Genomic DNA, 16,742 nt, shown 5'->3' on the forward strand with positions numbered 1-16,742 from the left:
GGGGAGCTTTTATAATCTCAGAGCAGAGTTGTCATAATTGTTACACCTTTTTTTTCCCTTCTATACCATAAAAAATGTCTGCTAAGAGATTTACTCCACTTACAGATAAGCATTAATAACATCAGAAGTGGGAGACAGTTGTTAGCAGTTCCTCTGTGATTGATGGTTTGGTCAGAATTTAAGCTTTAAAACCCCTTTAATGCAAATGATGTGTCTGATTTCAGGTACTTCTGTCAGAACACTCAATGTTTATTTCATTTGGGGGAAGCATTAACCAAGCTTTGTTTGTTGTAACAAATTAAAAAGGATACAGCGGCACTGCCTGATATAACATAAAGTTTATATGGTGCATCATTCACAGATTAAACTGCGTGTGTGTAAATGGATTGGCGACCACTAAAATACACATTTCCATATACTTGATACTTAAAATAGTAAACACCGGAGTACATGATTTAACACACGGCATTACAGTTCTCATCTGCTTTGTTTCCAGCTATAACTTAAACAGACAAACCCACTCTCTTGTAGTTGGTGGCAACCAAAAAGGAACTAAAAGGAATATGACTGCCGCTGCACATACTAATCCGCCTTATAGGCTGGATGTGATGAGAAGCAGCTGCTATATGATCCCTTACAATGTAGTCAAACAGTGATGTTTGTTACACTGGCATAAGATTATTTAATGGCGGTAATGATTGTCGTTGGGAGGAAGCGAACCCCAGCAGACGGTTGTACATTTTATGCCCCATGAAACACCCTTTTTTTAACTGCACTATATGAATGCCAAACGACCTGCTGCTTTGCCGCAGAAACATAAATACACAGGTAGGTTGTCTCAGTCTCTCTTTGAACAACAACCTAGTAGTGTAATTTTCCAGGAGAAGACAGCACTCCTGCAAATCCCTGCCAGAAGTGTACAGAGTAACTGTTGTGTACTGTACATCGTAAAGAAAGTGGGTTTATATTAAAAAGGCCATAAATGGCTGTGCATGCACTATTACCCTCAGCCTTTGATCAAGTGGAACACAGATCAAACAGATGCAACATATTTATAGTTGTCTCCTCATCTCACAAACCTTGGGTAGATAAACTCTGGGATGTTAATGTTAGACTGGAGGCGCGGATGTAATGTTGTGTGATTTTCTTCATCGCTGTATACGAAGGGCCGAGTGTAAGGTGCAGAATGAAGTATGATAGGGATGGATCACCAAGTTTCCTTTTGGCGTCGGCTGTGGCTTCCGTCAAGCCCCATTGGGCCGGCTGTCACTTCAACACAGGCCTCAGATCAGTTTAAAGGTTATTCAGCTGACACATGTCCGCCGAGTGCAGAGGTGCAGCCTAATGGCTGTACAGCAAATCGACCAGCTGACAGGGGCGAGCTGCCACGCCTGCTGGAGATGCCAATTTAATAAACCAGACTGCGGCCAGCCACATGATGACAGATTAAGAGTTATCTGCCATGCGCCATGGCTTCAGAGCAACCTAGATGAGAACGTGCATTTCTTTTTAGGGTGGAGATTTTTATTTACGCTTGCTGAAGTTGTAAATGGAGCATCATTCAGGATGTTAATAAATGTCCATCAGTGAAAAATTAATCTACTCCTGGCAGGAGTATGCACAGGTGAGATAAGATAATTTAATGGCATGGTAAAATACTACATGTTTCACGAAAAGCTCAGCCATTGCACAGCACACTGATATAATCCCTGGCATGTCTCTTTAAATGTCAGAATCTGTGTGTTGCTGGCACTCCGGTAATCATTTTCCTACCTGTAGTAGGTAGAGGTGAATGAATCTGCTACAGCAGGTCTCTGGGCACAATACACACGTCTCAATGGGATTTCAGGGCCCCAAACCACTGACTCACCTACAATTTGCAGCATCAAAATCCCATTGACTCAGTTCATCCCCTGGTTGGTACTGGTACACCGGCTTTCCGCTTTTATGGTGTAGCGATGTAAAATCCCTGACACACCATCAGGATTCATCTCCATTCGGAAGCCTCAGCAAACGTTGGATGGACACGGGGATCAGACCAGGGAGAGGGAGGGAGGAAAGAGAAAGAGAAAGTGCTGCTCTGAGATTTCTGCATGTGCAGCCTTCAAGCTGCTGAGGTAGTCAATCAGCCATTTAACTCTATTTACTTTAATTCCTCTTCAAAAGCGAGCAGAGGCATGCAGCGGATAGTGTCTTCCTTACATGGTGGGATGAAAAGAAGAATGGCTTGTTTCAAAGTTTGTTTCATGTTCTTACTTTTGTATTAGAGTTTTTTCCTCATTGATTCTAAGGCCAGTGAGTATTGTAGAAGAAGAGTGGCACTTCAGAAAGTCCTGACTCTCTCTTTTTTTTCCCCTTAAAGGAAGGAAAACAGAGTAACTGAGCTGTAGGTCTAGCGGAGTGGAGAATTATTTGCCAAGGAGGCAGGGGCTTAGAATAAAATCCCCATCCATCTTGATGAGTTCACAAAACAAATGCAATCTGGTTGAGCAAACCCATTAGAAAGCGCCGTGTTTGTCTGCTTCAAAAATGCAGCAAGACGTGCAACGCTTGTGCAAGAGCTTACACAGGATTAAAGTGTTTACCAAAACATCAAGGTCCTCTGCACTAACTTTACTGGAGACCCTTAACTGCAGTAATTCTCCCATCCCCTCCAATCCCAGCACTTTTTTGATATAGCACAAAGCTAACAGTCTCCGATTGCTGTTAACCAAGAATGGAGTGAAAGGATGACAACAAGGGTAGCATTGGATAAATAAAGCTTTGGATGAAATCACTATCTCTGTGCTGCTAGTGTTTATTTAACAAGCCAAGCAGCTTGGTTCAGTTACCGGAATATTATCACGGCTGTGCAACAAACACAAGCAGTATAGCTGTTAGCGAAAGAGCAGAGATCACAGTAATGCAGCAGAGCAGCACTCTGTATCATGTCAGACATCACCGGCATTCTCTCCAGAGTGTGGTTGGCCAGTCAGGAAATTCACATTTAAGATGCCAATGTTGATAATACACAGTCAGAGAAGTGTGACAGATGCCATATTTACTCAATGAAGCTCAGCTCTCAGATGCAGTTTGCTTTAAATGAATGAGGTTTCTCTAGAGGTGGAGGAACCCAAAGCTGATATCTGAAGACAAATGTGCACCTTAAAATTCACCAGAGACACAAATGAAAACTCTCCACCCTGCGCCCTCTTGTGGAACTCCAGATGTTAATCTGTCAAACGAAGGCTGTTGGTTATGCACATAACACACAAAGAACATTTAACAAAAGAAAAAGTAGCTCATTAATTATAACCCTACTTGATTAATTCGTTAATGTGTTGGGCCTAAATGCCATTTAATGTTGGTTATATATCACCCATGGTGCACCTTCTGCCCCTGATAACTGCTAATGAATGGTCTCTTTGCTTGACTAAATATCCCACAGTCCTTGGTGGCAGTGACCTTTTACTGACCATTGACCCCCCCCTCCCCTTTTTCTTAAGCCCCTCCACTTTACTGTTTCCCTCCAGCTTGCTGTATTGTTATTGTACATTACTCTCCCTAAATGCAACTTACTTAAGCATGCATTAACCCAACTTCATATAGTGGAACTAAAATCCAAAGGAATTAAAAAAAAAATGTCTGATTTACCTCTCTTTCTCTGACGTACATCCAGATTGCACGCCCTGTCCTGTGTTTTAAAAAAATACTAACAAGAGAACTGTATTGAAATAACTAATAATAAAGCATTTATTATTAGTTATAAATGAAGGTGGTGACACTTTGCCTATAAACTGTCCCCCCCCTCTCTTTGTCTGCCTCAGTGTGTGCTTTCTGGTTGTTCATCTTTGATAGTGTGACAAATTTAATGCATTTCTTGCTTGCTAATCTGTTTGTTATTTTTTTTGTTTATTTGTTTTGTTGTCCTTTTTTTGTACATATATGTTACCAGACATATATGTGACACTCTATGTTTCTTTTCTGGAAATGTTCAAATTTATTAACGTATATGCTAATTTGCTAAGAATCACTATTGCCAATGTTTTTTAATGATTTGTTTCCCTAATTAGAACGACGCTTCCCTCTTTTCTCTATGAATTAATGGCCGTTACACAAACAACATAAGGTTTCAAAGATTGGCTATCAAAGGCGAGCAGCTGGATTGGTGTATTTCAATTGAAAATGATTTCATAGAGAAAAAAGAGAAGACACCTCTAAAGCAGACCCTTTTTTATCGCTATCTGTAAAAAAAAAAAAACTGTCCGAGCTGTTTCTATGCTGATCTCTAATATTCACCTGTTATTTAGTAGATTTTTCTGAAATTTGGAGTCTCATTAATTTGGTGCATGGCAAAGAAGTTGCAGCTTAGGGTTTGTAAAACTGTCAGTGTTGAGAGTGCTGTTCTCTTTTGTAGATGGGCATGTATATGCTCATTGTTTGTATATCCCCATCCCTTCCTTACAGCCAAAAGCTCTAATGCCGCCCGACCGCTTCGTGCCGCCTTTACATGGACATGGCAACTGATGTACACGTTCACCCCCATCTATGTCATTTCCTTCCTAGTATGTTCATAGGTCCCACCCCCCCTCCTCCGTCTCACACTCCCCTTCCTCCCGAAAACCCTTTAGATTCTAAGATATGTACAGTCATCCATTTGTTCATTACTGATGAACAATTTAAAAAAAAAAAAAATAAAAAGAAAGGAAAAAGAAATAAAAAGTCATCCAATCAGGCTGTAGATATTTATGGAGACTTATCAAAGCAAGAATTATAGATATACCATTTTCTTTTTTTATACAAATGATTATTAAAAGAACAAAAAAAAACTCCTGAACAGAATGGTGAAGATTATTTTTCATGTCATGATGTGTGGATGTATGTGTTGTTGCCTCCCTGTACCATCCTGTCTAAAAAGAGAAATATATAATCAGAAACTGTTAAAAAGAAACTAACCTAACTTGTCCAAAGGCATTCTTACACAACTTTCTTTTGTAAATTTTTTTTCTTCCTGCCAAAATCATGCGGGCAATTTGTTGATGTAAGTTGACAAAACTGATGGTATGCTTTCTTCCTTTGACAAATGTCTTTTTGTAGGCTTTTATGATTTTCCGAGCTTTTCCTTTTTTTCCTGTTTTTTCTACTTACTAATCCTTTTTCTGGATAGCTCTATCTGTGGCTTTACTTTGTGAATGTTTTTTTTTACGATGTTTGCTCTAACTGAACTTTCTGCAATGCCTTATTTTATTTTATTTTTAATTTCTTTTCCTTTGGTTTCCATTGTGTTCTCTCTTTTTGTATTTATTTATTATTGTTCTAAGAGGTTTGCATCTCTTTATAGTGCCCTGTTTGTGAGCCTTTGCAATGTATAAACAAGCCACTTTGGCAAGAGGATAAGCAGCTTCAAGAGACATCTGAATGTTTCAGACTCCAGTCCAGCAGCAGGTTTAACTTATAATAAAAGCAAGGTGGATTTATGATGCAGAAGATTCAATAGTCTGGCTGAATAATTAGCTAAACAGAGAGTGCGTGACAGGTGCACGGTTAAGTCAGCAAACATTCAGGTGTCACTGAACTGCCCGGAGACTTTGTGCCACTGTGGTAACTGTAGGGGTCAAAAGGCAAGAGGCTAGGTCCAATAGGGGAGCCCGGAATTAGAGTGGGGGTTACATTCACTCACTCCACAGCTTTAAATTTCCCGTAGTTTCCTTTTGTGTTTGTTTTTAAGAGGCGCCAACGTTTTAAAAATGACAGGAGCCGTTTTTAGTATTTTTTCACCCCTGTAGGTCAGCAGTGTCAAAAAAAATGGCTCCTCCAGATGCTGCATAAGAAACACCTTACAAAACATTTTCTCATTTCAGACTTAGTTAACTTGCTTTCAGGCCCCGCTGGCTTACACTTGAATTGCAAACTAAATGCTAATACCGTCTGCTTCCTTTTTATCCACAGAGCGCATCTTCTGGTGCTTTTTTTTTAAACAGACTTAAAAAAATAAATAAAAGGATTTACAGTGCAAGATAAATGAAACTTGCCTCTTAAAAGCCTGACTTAGTCATTTATGTGGAGATATATATGCAGAGGCAGAACTAAATATGGGACTACAAACTGCATAGCATTATTCTTTTTATATTCAGCAGTGATAAATAGTTCATGTACATGCATCACATAAAATGTATGATAAGCATGACTAGCTTGTTGTGCATTATAAATATAGCTCTGATACAGTTGTCTGCAGGATAAGTAGGAGTTAATGTGAGGTGTCAGTTTTGTGCGGCTCGCCCCTCTGCATCCCTCCAAGCCTTTTGATGTGATGTAAACTTGATTTATGGCTGTTGTTTTCTTTCAGTTTGGGTCTTGTTTGGTTCTGAGTTTTATTGTTTTTGCACTGGTACAGTCTTTTCTGTTCTGTTCTGTTCTTTCTTTATTTTTTTATCTTTAGTTTATTTCTTCCCTTTGTTGAGCTTTGCTTTTTACATTCTTTGTTTATCGATTCTTTTGGTGTCTGACTGCTTCTTGTTTCTGTGCTGATGGGAAGACTTAACGCCCTCTAACTGGTGTCTCTTTCTGTTTTGCTTTCCAGGAGGGGAGCTAGTAATCCCCGTGCTAGTCGAGGACCCCATAGACATTCCTTCTGTATCCACCCGTTCTCCCTTCATCCCCCTCCCCCCAACCCTCCGCCCTGTCCTCACCATTATTGAGACCACCAAAGAATCCTTGGCCATGGCCACTGAGGCGGGGGTACCTTGCTTGTCGGACCGAGGCAGCGATGATTGTGATGATGGTGATGGTGGTGATGATGGTGATGATGATGATGATGATGGCATGGTGATTTCGGGGTTTGGCTCTGGCGAAGCTTTCGACTCTAGCCTGCCCCCGACTGACGATGAAGATTTTTACACCACCTTCTCCCTGGTAACAGATAAGATCTTGACCACATCGGCCTATGAAGGCGGCTACAAAGCCCTCGCGCCCAAGTGGGAGGCCAAGGACTTGAGGCCTAGTAAAGCCTCTGAGGCAGGTAGGACTACACCCACCTCGCCTCTGCCCGACCTTCGGGGCACGCCGCCGGCGGCAGTCCCCTCGGACACGCCACCCAAGCTGCCCGCCGGGAAAATGAACAACCGCGAGGTAAAACCCCCACAGCCGGACATAGTCCTGCTACCCCTGCCCACGTCCTTCGATCTGGACGGCACCAAGCCACGGGGCCCTTTCATCACCTCACCCATGCTGCGCACGGTGCCCGCCGCATTGCCAACAGTGCCCGGAGTGGTGCGGCGGGTGCCCCCGGGGGCCTCAGAGGTGATCCGGGAGTCCAGCAGTACCACGGGCATGGTGGTGGGCATTGTGTCGGCCGCTGCCCTCTGCATCCTCATCCTCCTCTACGCCATGTACAAGTACAGGAACAGGGACGAGGGTTCCTACCAGGTGGATGAAACACGCAACTACATCAGCAACTCAGCGCAAACCAATGGTGCTGTGGTGAAGGATAAAGCACCCAGCGGCAGCGCCAAAGGCAGCGCCAGTAGCAAGAGACCGAAAGACAAGGACAAGGAATATTATGTATAGAAAACAAGTCATTTCCCAACACATAAAAAAATAAACAGTTTGGAACAAAGTTATGAACATTCTGACAGTACCATATTGGCAACTGTGATTTAAAAAGATTAAAATATCTTGAGAACTCGAGACTTGCTGAGTCACTGAAACATTTACAAAAGAACTTTGGCTTATGAAAGCACACTTACTACTGTAAGCATTACGCAGAGACAATACAGTACAACTTCATCGGGGACTCAGGACATTTTTAAGGAGTCCCTACTGGAGACAGTGTGAATAACATCACTCTTAAACACTACCACACGAATCCCAAGTGACTGTCGAAGAGGTGTGTGATCCTTGGAGTTCTAACGACCTTGTCCATTGTAACCCTGTAAAATACGATCACTGTCATTTCGGCCATTCTGAGCATGCATGTGAGGTGTATGTGACGTGGTGCTGGCATCTGTGTAAGTGAGGGACCTCAAGAAACAATGATTGTGGGGAAGGTTGGAAGTCAAAAATACCTGATTTCTCAGTTTCATTAAATGTAGCTTTCATGGATGCGGTTTGAGGTAAAGTATATGTGTACTTCTATTTTTTTTCTTTTTTAATTCATTCGCTGTAATTTATTTATTTATTTATTGATTTTTTTTTTTAGTTCTTGAAGGATGATGATGTCCAGTCAGGGTTGACTAGGCAGTGCTCAGTGACTGCTCAGCAGGATTTGATACAGTAATGTATCCCAATATTGCGCTCTCTCTCTCTCTCTCTCCCCCTCACCCTCACGTCTCAGTTAAGGATCGGACTGCTATGCATGGCATCCAAATTCTAGATGCTGTTGGAAGTTTTGCAAGAGTGGGTCCATCAGGCAAAAATGTAATGTTTTTTCTTTGGAATTTCAAATCTCTCAACTGCATCTTTTATTTCCTTCATGTTTTTTTTTTAGGTTTTACTTACATTTACTGCTCTGCTGTGGCAAAAAAAAATTGCATTACCATCAATTTGTGTCTGGCAAAGATGTAATTGTCACAATCTTTAAAAAAAAATATATACAATAGAAAAAAATCCAGGCTTAAAGACTTACTCCAGTGTGATTCTCCAGGTGTGATTCTATCTGTTGTCACAGATGACTGTGTCAAAAACAGCAAATATGTTTACATATTTTATTACATCTAGCCGTTGTGCTTTGCAGGTCAATATTGTACAGAGAATACAAGTTTCTGTTGAGTTTTTTTAAAAACATTCCTTCCTGTAAAGACAGACCATTTGATTTTTTTTTTCTGCTGTAGCAAGTCATTTTTATTCTTTTTGCCAGGAGCCACCTGCAGATAAGAACTGATGTGCACAGGAACAGGCAGGGGAGCAAATGTTGTTAGATTAGAAATCTAGTCTCTCTGGATGGTGTTTCTCTTCAGTCGCATGAATTATTTGACCATCGGAACCTGTCAATCAAATAGAAAAGCACCTCTTGTAAACACATCTTGTATTAGGGACTCCTCTTTATTCTGAAATTACTTTCATCATGTTATTTATTTTTTTATTGGAAATTTAAAAAACAAACATGAGAATAAAGACAGAATATGATGGATTTGGAGATCTATTGCTAGCACCTTACTGACTTACAGGTGTGTTTTTGTTTTTTCTCCTTTTTTTTCTTTTTCCACCTTTTTTTTTATTATTTTTTTTTACTGTGACGTCTACTCAACTCGTTTTGATTTTACTTTCTGTGTTTATTTGTGTAGCTAATTTCATGTCTCATTTATATCTTCCAGCAATATGTTGTTTTTTTTATCTTATTATTTATTGCTGAAATTATTTGTTTTCATTCATTTCCATGCAAATCAGTCAGTCGGTGTGTATGTTCTCTTTGATTTTTTGTGTTGGTACTTGGCTTTTTTGACCAGTTAATTATTGTCTTATGCTCCTTTGACTCCAAACAGTTCCCAGAAATAAAAAAAAATGTTGTTCCCAAAACTTTCTTTGAGACTGTTGGATGGGTGGCTGTGACAGCAGCAGCAGCAGACGACAACGCCTGGCAAGAAGACAGAGACAGATACCATCTATTCACCAAAGCACAATCTCTCATCCATTTGCTATCACTTCACTGATTTCCTTTTATAGCAAAAAAAAAGTGGTATCATTTCAATTCAAATGAAGTCCAGAGCGGAGTAGCTCTATACTATCATTTACCTATAGATGATTATGCAAATTCATACCCTGCTCATTGATGCAACAAGAGAAAAAAGGGGGGACAAGAGAGGGGGGAAATCGTATCAGAGGGTCCAGAGTCTTCACAACAGCAGAGGAAAGGCTTTGAGTTTCTTTAAAGTCAGGCCTTTGTGAGAATGTGCAGCCAAATGAGATTCCTCCGAAGCATATGGCCGGGTTATGAGCGACTCAATGGCAGCAGCACCTGCTTGCTTTCCCAGCTCGTTTTTACTCCGTCCATATTTCGTGCAAATGGGCCTTCACAGAGCTGGTCATTAACTTGCAATAGCCCATTGATGTAGGATATCAGAGCGCCGTGTGTGAGTATATCCAACTCACACAATGACTACATATTAACTCATTCATCCTGCCACGGGCAATGCGAACGAGAAGGGCCAGCAGGGATTTTTCTTTTTTTTTTTTTTGGATGATGCAGAGGGATTCCGTTTTGTTATTATTTCCTCCAAAAGTGTGTGCAAATGTGTTTTGCATAAGTCAACACAATAACAAGTAAACATACAAGGAAACATTTATTTTAACAAGGAATAAAATTCAGCCCACACTTCATTTTACAGCAACAGTTCCTTATAAAGGCATAGAGCAGCACAAGCAGCAGATTTGATCTGTAAAAGGTTGCATGAGAAGCGTTTAGTTTCTCATCAGCTTTATGGTGTGTGTGTGTTTTGCCATCCTTTAACTCACACTGTTCTCATTTTATTGTTTTTTTAAGCACAGCAAGACTGTTCTGCACAAAAAATCTATTCAAACTAGTTACTGTACGCTGTCATTTTTATTTGTATGAGATCTTTCACAACCAAATCAGGCAATTTTAGCCTCTAGTGAATTCGCACTGCGTTCCATTCAACTCATGTGGGGATTTCCAGATCTTCTTACTTTAAAAAATACATGTTATTGACACTTTCTGTCCCTTTGTGCGTCTTTAAAACAGTCAAACACCACTGTGTGTACATGCAATACTACATAATACATTGTTATCAAGTACCAATGCTAACCTAGTAGTTTGAAAACAGTCTATTGTGCAAACAAAATAAAATAATAAATAGTGTATGAAGTTGTAACAGTAGTGCTTATCTGTCACACAGAGGTGAGGTGTTGTACAGTGTTATTGTAAATGGTGGGAACGAGCCGTTCTTTGTGACAAAGCAGTGTGCCGTGGAGTGGGTGGGATGGATTGTCCATGATGGAGAGCAGTTTGTTCAGTGACCTCCTGTTCCTCACTGACTCAAACGTCTCAAACATCCTTCCTGCATCTCTGGCACTGATGCTGCTCCCCCAGCAGACCACACAGCACGGTAGATGGTACTACAACAACAGACGGGTAGAGGAGCTCCAGCATCTTGCTGCACACATTGAAGGATCTGAGCTTCCTCAGAAAATAGTCATAGTGCTTGTTTTGTAAGCAAAAATAGGGAAAAATAACAGTTTTTGGTTAACTAATTATTGCCAAAAACAAGCTCTGCAATGAGGAAACAGTGGCAATACACGCACATTTTGTTTACAAATTATTTCCACAACCACATAAAAAATTAATTAAAAAAATAAATCATCCCTTGGGTATGTACGTGTGTATTTTGTGAGCTCTCAGACTCAATCAATGAAATAAGTTAAAGATAGGGAAACCGGAAGTGCTAACATCCGGAACGCTGCGTTGGTTTACCTGTTTGAGATGACGTCAGTACAGCTTGTTTCTGCCGTCCTGTAGTGGCCCAGACGGTTCAGAAGGTGCTGCTGCGTCGTTAGTTGTAGTCAGTTGTAGTTAAATCTATTTGAACAAGGACGCGACAGTTATCAACCTACTAGCAGGATATTTCCTCACGAACAGAACGGAAGAATCTGCGACCATCCAAGATGGCTGCCTCACGTGAAAACGGTATGCTAAGAGCTGCACTGACAAAGTGTTCATAAGTTGTTGTTCTGTCTGTTTGTGTGTGGTGAATTCAGTTGTGCACAGTTTAAAGTTTAGCCTCTTTCGAGGACATTTCGCCACGGTGTGTTTTTGTGTGAAAATACTGTGTTGTTGTCTTTGCTGACGATGACAGTGCTCTCTTTCAATTCAGTTGTATATGGCGTCAAAATGGCCTGTAGGTGCTCAGTCTCTGACAGTCGAGCAGTCAATTAAAACATTGTGATGACTTAAGCTGTGACTTGACAATGCAGTGTTGATAAATCAACGTAAGGCGGTAATTTATGACTTTTAGGAGTTGTTTTGGGAGAAAGATTTTGGCCTTGTTTGTTTCTGAAGCCGAATGCTTCTGTTCTTGGTCTGTGTGTGTGTTTATAACATTTCAGGCAGTTATAAGGTGTTCTACAGTTCTGCAATTCAGACAAATACATTTCCCTAATAAAGACAGAGTTGATTAGATAAAGTGCTGAGAGTGGCGTTTGATTCCTCCATCGGGTTTGTGTGAGGGGTGATGCATGCCTCATGATAACTTTGCATCCTCTGTTCCAGACAAGCGGATAAATGAGACAGACCACCTGGCAGCCTGAGTAAAAGACATAGTTGTTTGTGTTGTCAGTAGGCTTTAGTAAGGTCTGACACATGAGTGGAAACTAGAAACACAACAAAATAATCATTTATGTCATTTAATATGATATTTCCACATCATACTATACATGTCACGCTGTAACACTCCCATGGGTTCAACAGAACTGGGGAAAAACAGCCCTGCCTAATATTGCATCCCTTTTATATTCCATTGCAGATATTGTGGATCAAATGATGTTACCACTAATATTGTCCATTTTAAACTTACTCATATGAATTTAAGAGGGCTAAACTTTATTCACGATACTCTTAACAGAGGATGCAATCCTTGGCAAACTCAAAATCAGCACCTTACAACAACACCAACAGCAATCCAACATGGTAGCCTAAGGCACGCATATGTGGCCCTTGAGGTACGATCTTTGTGAGCCTCAGACATCTTAGTCTGAGAAAGAGGGCAAAGAAGACCATCTCTATCAACATTGACTTTTCAAAGGGCTTATTTGCACAATTTGGAATTTAATACTTTTATTACCTTATTTAAATCAGAGGACATGCTTCTTAATTAAAGCTGTCATCAGCTGTGAATCCACCCCTCATTGTAGAATTTTTTTAACCATCTGAAATAGAACATGTTTGTTATTTACAGACCTCTGATGATTTATCTCCACTGATAAACAAAATACTGCATTGTCAAGCCAAAGACAGGAGAAGAGCAATCATGCAGCATATTCAGTTGCTGTGATTTATCTCTATTTACTGAATAACTGAATAATTTCAAGCACATTAGTTTTTTATATAGTAATACAAGAGTCAGGTTTAGGTGTTAACTGAGCTTTGATCAACTGTTTATGGGTTTTTATGTGTTATATATCTAATGTTATGCACTTCAATTTAAGATATTTCGCATGAGCTTGCCATGCCTTGATCAATCCCTTTCAAGTTGTCTGCCCTTTTTCAAATCACTCAATATTTATCTGCTCTGGAGTAGATGGAGCCTCAGGTTGCCACTCACTGTGCACCTCTGGTAGGACTTCTCCACCTTTATCTCCTCACTGTCAGAGCTGATTAATGTTCAGGAGCATCTGTCACGCACTCCTGGCCTCATTCACATCACACTGGAATATGAATCCCAGTGTGATTGCGAGCTCCCATGTAAAGAAAGGAAGCTGCTTAGATGGCAGTCAACAACCAGAAAATCCCCTCTAATCCAGAAATACGACTGTCTCTCTCCAGCATGTTTTTATGACACTGCTAAAATGTAAAATGGCCTTTCTCCACACTGCAGAGGGCAGAGATTAAAATAAAAAAGAGCGGGTTCTGTGAGCCACTTAACACAAACACTTAAACAATAATGTCAAGAGAAGTGAGAAACGAAAACCAGCATAGAGAGGAAGGTAATTGCGGCATAAATCAAAGCCGAAAGAAACAAAGAGTAAATAAAACGCATAGAGGCTCAGCTGAATATTTTCCCAAATAGAAAATAAATACATGTATGCAATTAATGTTACAATCCTGTAATGAATTCAAGGCCCCAAATAAGAAGTAAGCGATACAGAGAAAAAAAGGGGGGGAACAGGGTCTACATTTAGCTCCTCTAACACCCACATGGTACAAACCCTGAAACAGTGAGGTATTGCTATTTTCACCACCATTAGTCACTTTCAGATTTACAACAGCAGGGTGCCAGCTGAGGAAACGTATCCGTTTCATATTCACAACCCATTTGCTTACACACTTTTTGGCTGACAAAGTTTATTGATTGGGTTTTATGTGTAGCAACTACTTTTCCTTTTAGTCAAATTAGTAGAAGTAGATTACATCAATCCCGCTGATGTTGGCTGGATAATTCATATCTTAATTGACAGAAAAACAATTTACATTTGCTAATGGCTTTTCCAAATGGATTCTGTGTGTTTGACTGCATTAGCTCTGCCTTTGCCCTATATTCTCAGGGATGCCAACAAAGGGAGCCGAGCAGCTCCCCTGCATGCATTTAGAGGCTGACAGTTGACCTGTCATGAAATTTTACTCCAACTAATGAACTGGTTAATTCCACTTTAACGCTTTATGGCATGTTTTACCTGTCAAATAAACAGCAGCTTTATAAGTGTGATACATTAGCTTTGCGGCTGATGATTACAGATTATGTTTTTTGTTGCTTCCTACACTCAGGCAGGATGCTGTAAAACACATGGCGCACTGGGAATGTGTGCAGCTGTAGCATTTTATGGATCCTGTGTATAGATTTAGAGCTTTTTTTTTCTCTTTCAGTAAAGGTTCGAGAGAGATGCTGTATCCTCTATAGACCTGAAGCAAAGCAGCTGTGAAGGCGATGGTGATCAGTCCTGACAGGTAAAATATGAGCCCACTGACCTCAACGCCAGCATTATGAAGGACACACACACAAGCACACACGCACACAAACCTCAACAAAAATGTGTGTAGGTGTCTGTACATGTTAGGCATGCTTATGCCACATCAAAGTTTGCAGGGAAAAAAATGGATTGTGTGGGTTAAGCATTCATATTAATGTGTCTCAGTGGGTGCACACAGTGATACATTAGCAGAATAGTCAGGTGTGTATATATATATGCGCTTAATTCACTTTTGTGTCTCACTGCGAGGGGTGCATCTCCTCCCATTCTTCCGCTCCATCACTCAGCAGCCAAAGCTTTCAGTTAGCTCCTCAGCCCTAATTAACTGCCAAGATATGAATGCGCTAATCTGGCCTCTAAATCTTCAGTTCCACCGACAAAAGCTTTTACAGGCTGTCACAGCTGCATGATAAACAGCAGCGCTCCTTTTTCACCTAGTGGTCACAGTGCCATCTAGAGACCAGGTCTGGCAGCTCAGGGTCCTTAGAGAGTTGTGCATTGGTAAACATGCAGTCATATTTCTGTATAAAACCACCCTGACTCTATAGTAAAGTGCATCAACTGGGTGTTTTTAATATTACCATAGCTTTTAATGGATTATCAGTGAAGTTGAGCAACATTTGAAATATTCAAGTGAGCTTGTTTTCACAGAGTGAGCCTGAGCTGCACACCAAAACACAGCTTCCCTGTTGCACTGCAGTGCAAGCCTCAACAGCATGTGTGATAGGAGAGCAGGGTGTACGTGGGCGCACATTTATACTGTATGTCTACGTCTCTGTAAGTGAGTGATGTTCAAAACTCTGTGTGTGTTGTATTCTCTACCTAGGGAGACAGACATTCTATCCAAGCTTGACAGTGTGATTGGATCCAGTGAGAATCCCAATGAAGCAATAAGTATCTCAGCGTCAGCTCTGCTCCCTGGGGGCCCCTGCAGAGCCCACAGGCCCGGGCCCCAGCCCTGCCTGCTCTGACCAGATGGAAAGCGAGACGAGAATGGAATCTGGGAATGAAAGATGGCAAGGGAACTTCAAACCCTTTCAGCTACTGTGAAGGTGACTGCAGCAAAACCAACTGTAAAATATGATAAGTGATGTTGGCAGATAATTGTTGTTGCTGTCTAACGGAGGGTTTGTGTATGCTGCTCCTATCAGACATGAGATGTTTGGAAATAAGCAGGATGCACATAGTCACACCTGCAATTTTTTAGCTTTTGTTTACTAATGTTGGTAGCAAATAGGTGATTCCCCCTGACATAACACAGTCCAAATTCAATACTGACATAAGGCTTTTTGTCTCCAGCCAAGCAGTCGTAGCAATCAACCGTCTGTTTTTAATTGAGCTGCCAGGTTTTACAAAACTTTGGAAAAACATCCAGCTGGTTGTTTTGGATGCTACTTAGTTCAATGCTTGCAGATGAAACGGAACGAGCACACTCACCTGGGCATGGTTACACCAGCACCTTTGTGTATATAAGAAGAGAAGAGAGATGTAATCAATATTTACTGTGGCAAAAGGTTTTGCATCCTTTAGCAGTTACAGGGCATCTTGGTCAATTTCCTTCAACACTCCTTCCTTACCATGTCACCATTTTTATTATAAACTATTTGCTGACCTTATCTTATTGAAATGTGGCACTCAAGATTTGCCTGTAATAATGTTAAACCTTCATCGCACCAGTTTTTACCCTCACTTCCCCACAGCTGTGTGTGTGATGTGTCAGTAAATTCTTATTCTGCTGCATCCAGTTGGTCAGCAGCAGGTGCACAGAGCAGGTTTCGTCTCGTTTGTTTTGTTCAGTTCTTCCAAACACAGTTTTGAAATTGGTGCAGTATAAAAGAAAAGTATAATAAGCTAATTACAAATGTACACAGGTAGAATACAAAGTAAGTTATGTCATCAGCCTGAATCTACAGGCTCAGCCTGCATTCATGTGCAACAAGTCACAAGTGATGCTGAATCTGTGACTATTGCAGCCACATCACACAACTCAATCCACAACTAGGTCGTAACAGTTGCCGTCTGTTTGCGGTAAATCTATATCGAGCTGCTTCATGTGAATTAGCACAGGGCCTCACAAGTGGTGACACTTGATTGCTGCATAGAGGATGTGATGAGCCTCCCTACTCACA

The 16,742-nt window shown here is 40.8% G+C and overlaps 1 protein-coding gene across 8 annotated transcripts in view; it reads left to right on the forward strand.

Moving 5' to 3' along the window:
- Positions 1–8,331, forward strand: part of nrxn3b (neurexin 3b) — a 232,691-nt gene extending 224,360 nt beyond the window's left edge. For 3 of the 8 annotated variants that reach the window (XM_028396933.1, XM_028396934.1, XM_028396935.1), the window contains one exon: positions 7,238–8,331. In XM_028396933.1, coding sequence (XP_028252734.1) covers positions 7,238–7,545 — 308 coding nt within the window. In that variant the 3' untranslated portion in view covers positions 7,546–8,331. Of the gene's footprint in view, positions 1–6,562 lie in introns of all 8 variants that reach the window. The other 5 variants (XM_028396932.1, XM_028396936.1, XM_028396930.1 and 2 more) reach the window with 3 other exon arrangements.
- The last annotated feature ends 8,411 nt before the right edge of the window (positions 8,332–16,742 follow it).

The sequence above is a fragment of the Parambassis ranga genome, chromosome 24, assembly GCF_900634625.1.
Source record: "Parambassis ranga chromosome 24, fParRan2.1, whole genome shotgun sequence".
NCBI lineage: Eukaryota > Metazoa > Chordata > Actinopteri > Ambassidae > Parambassis > Parambassis ranga.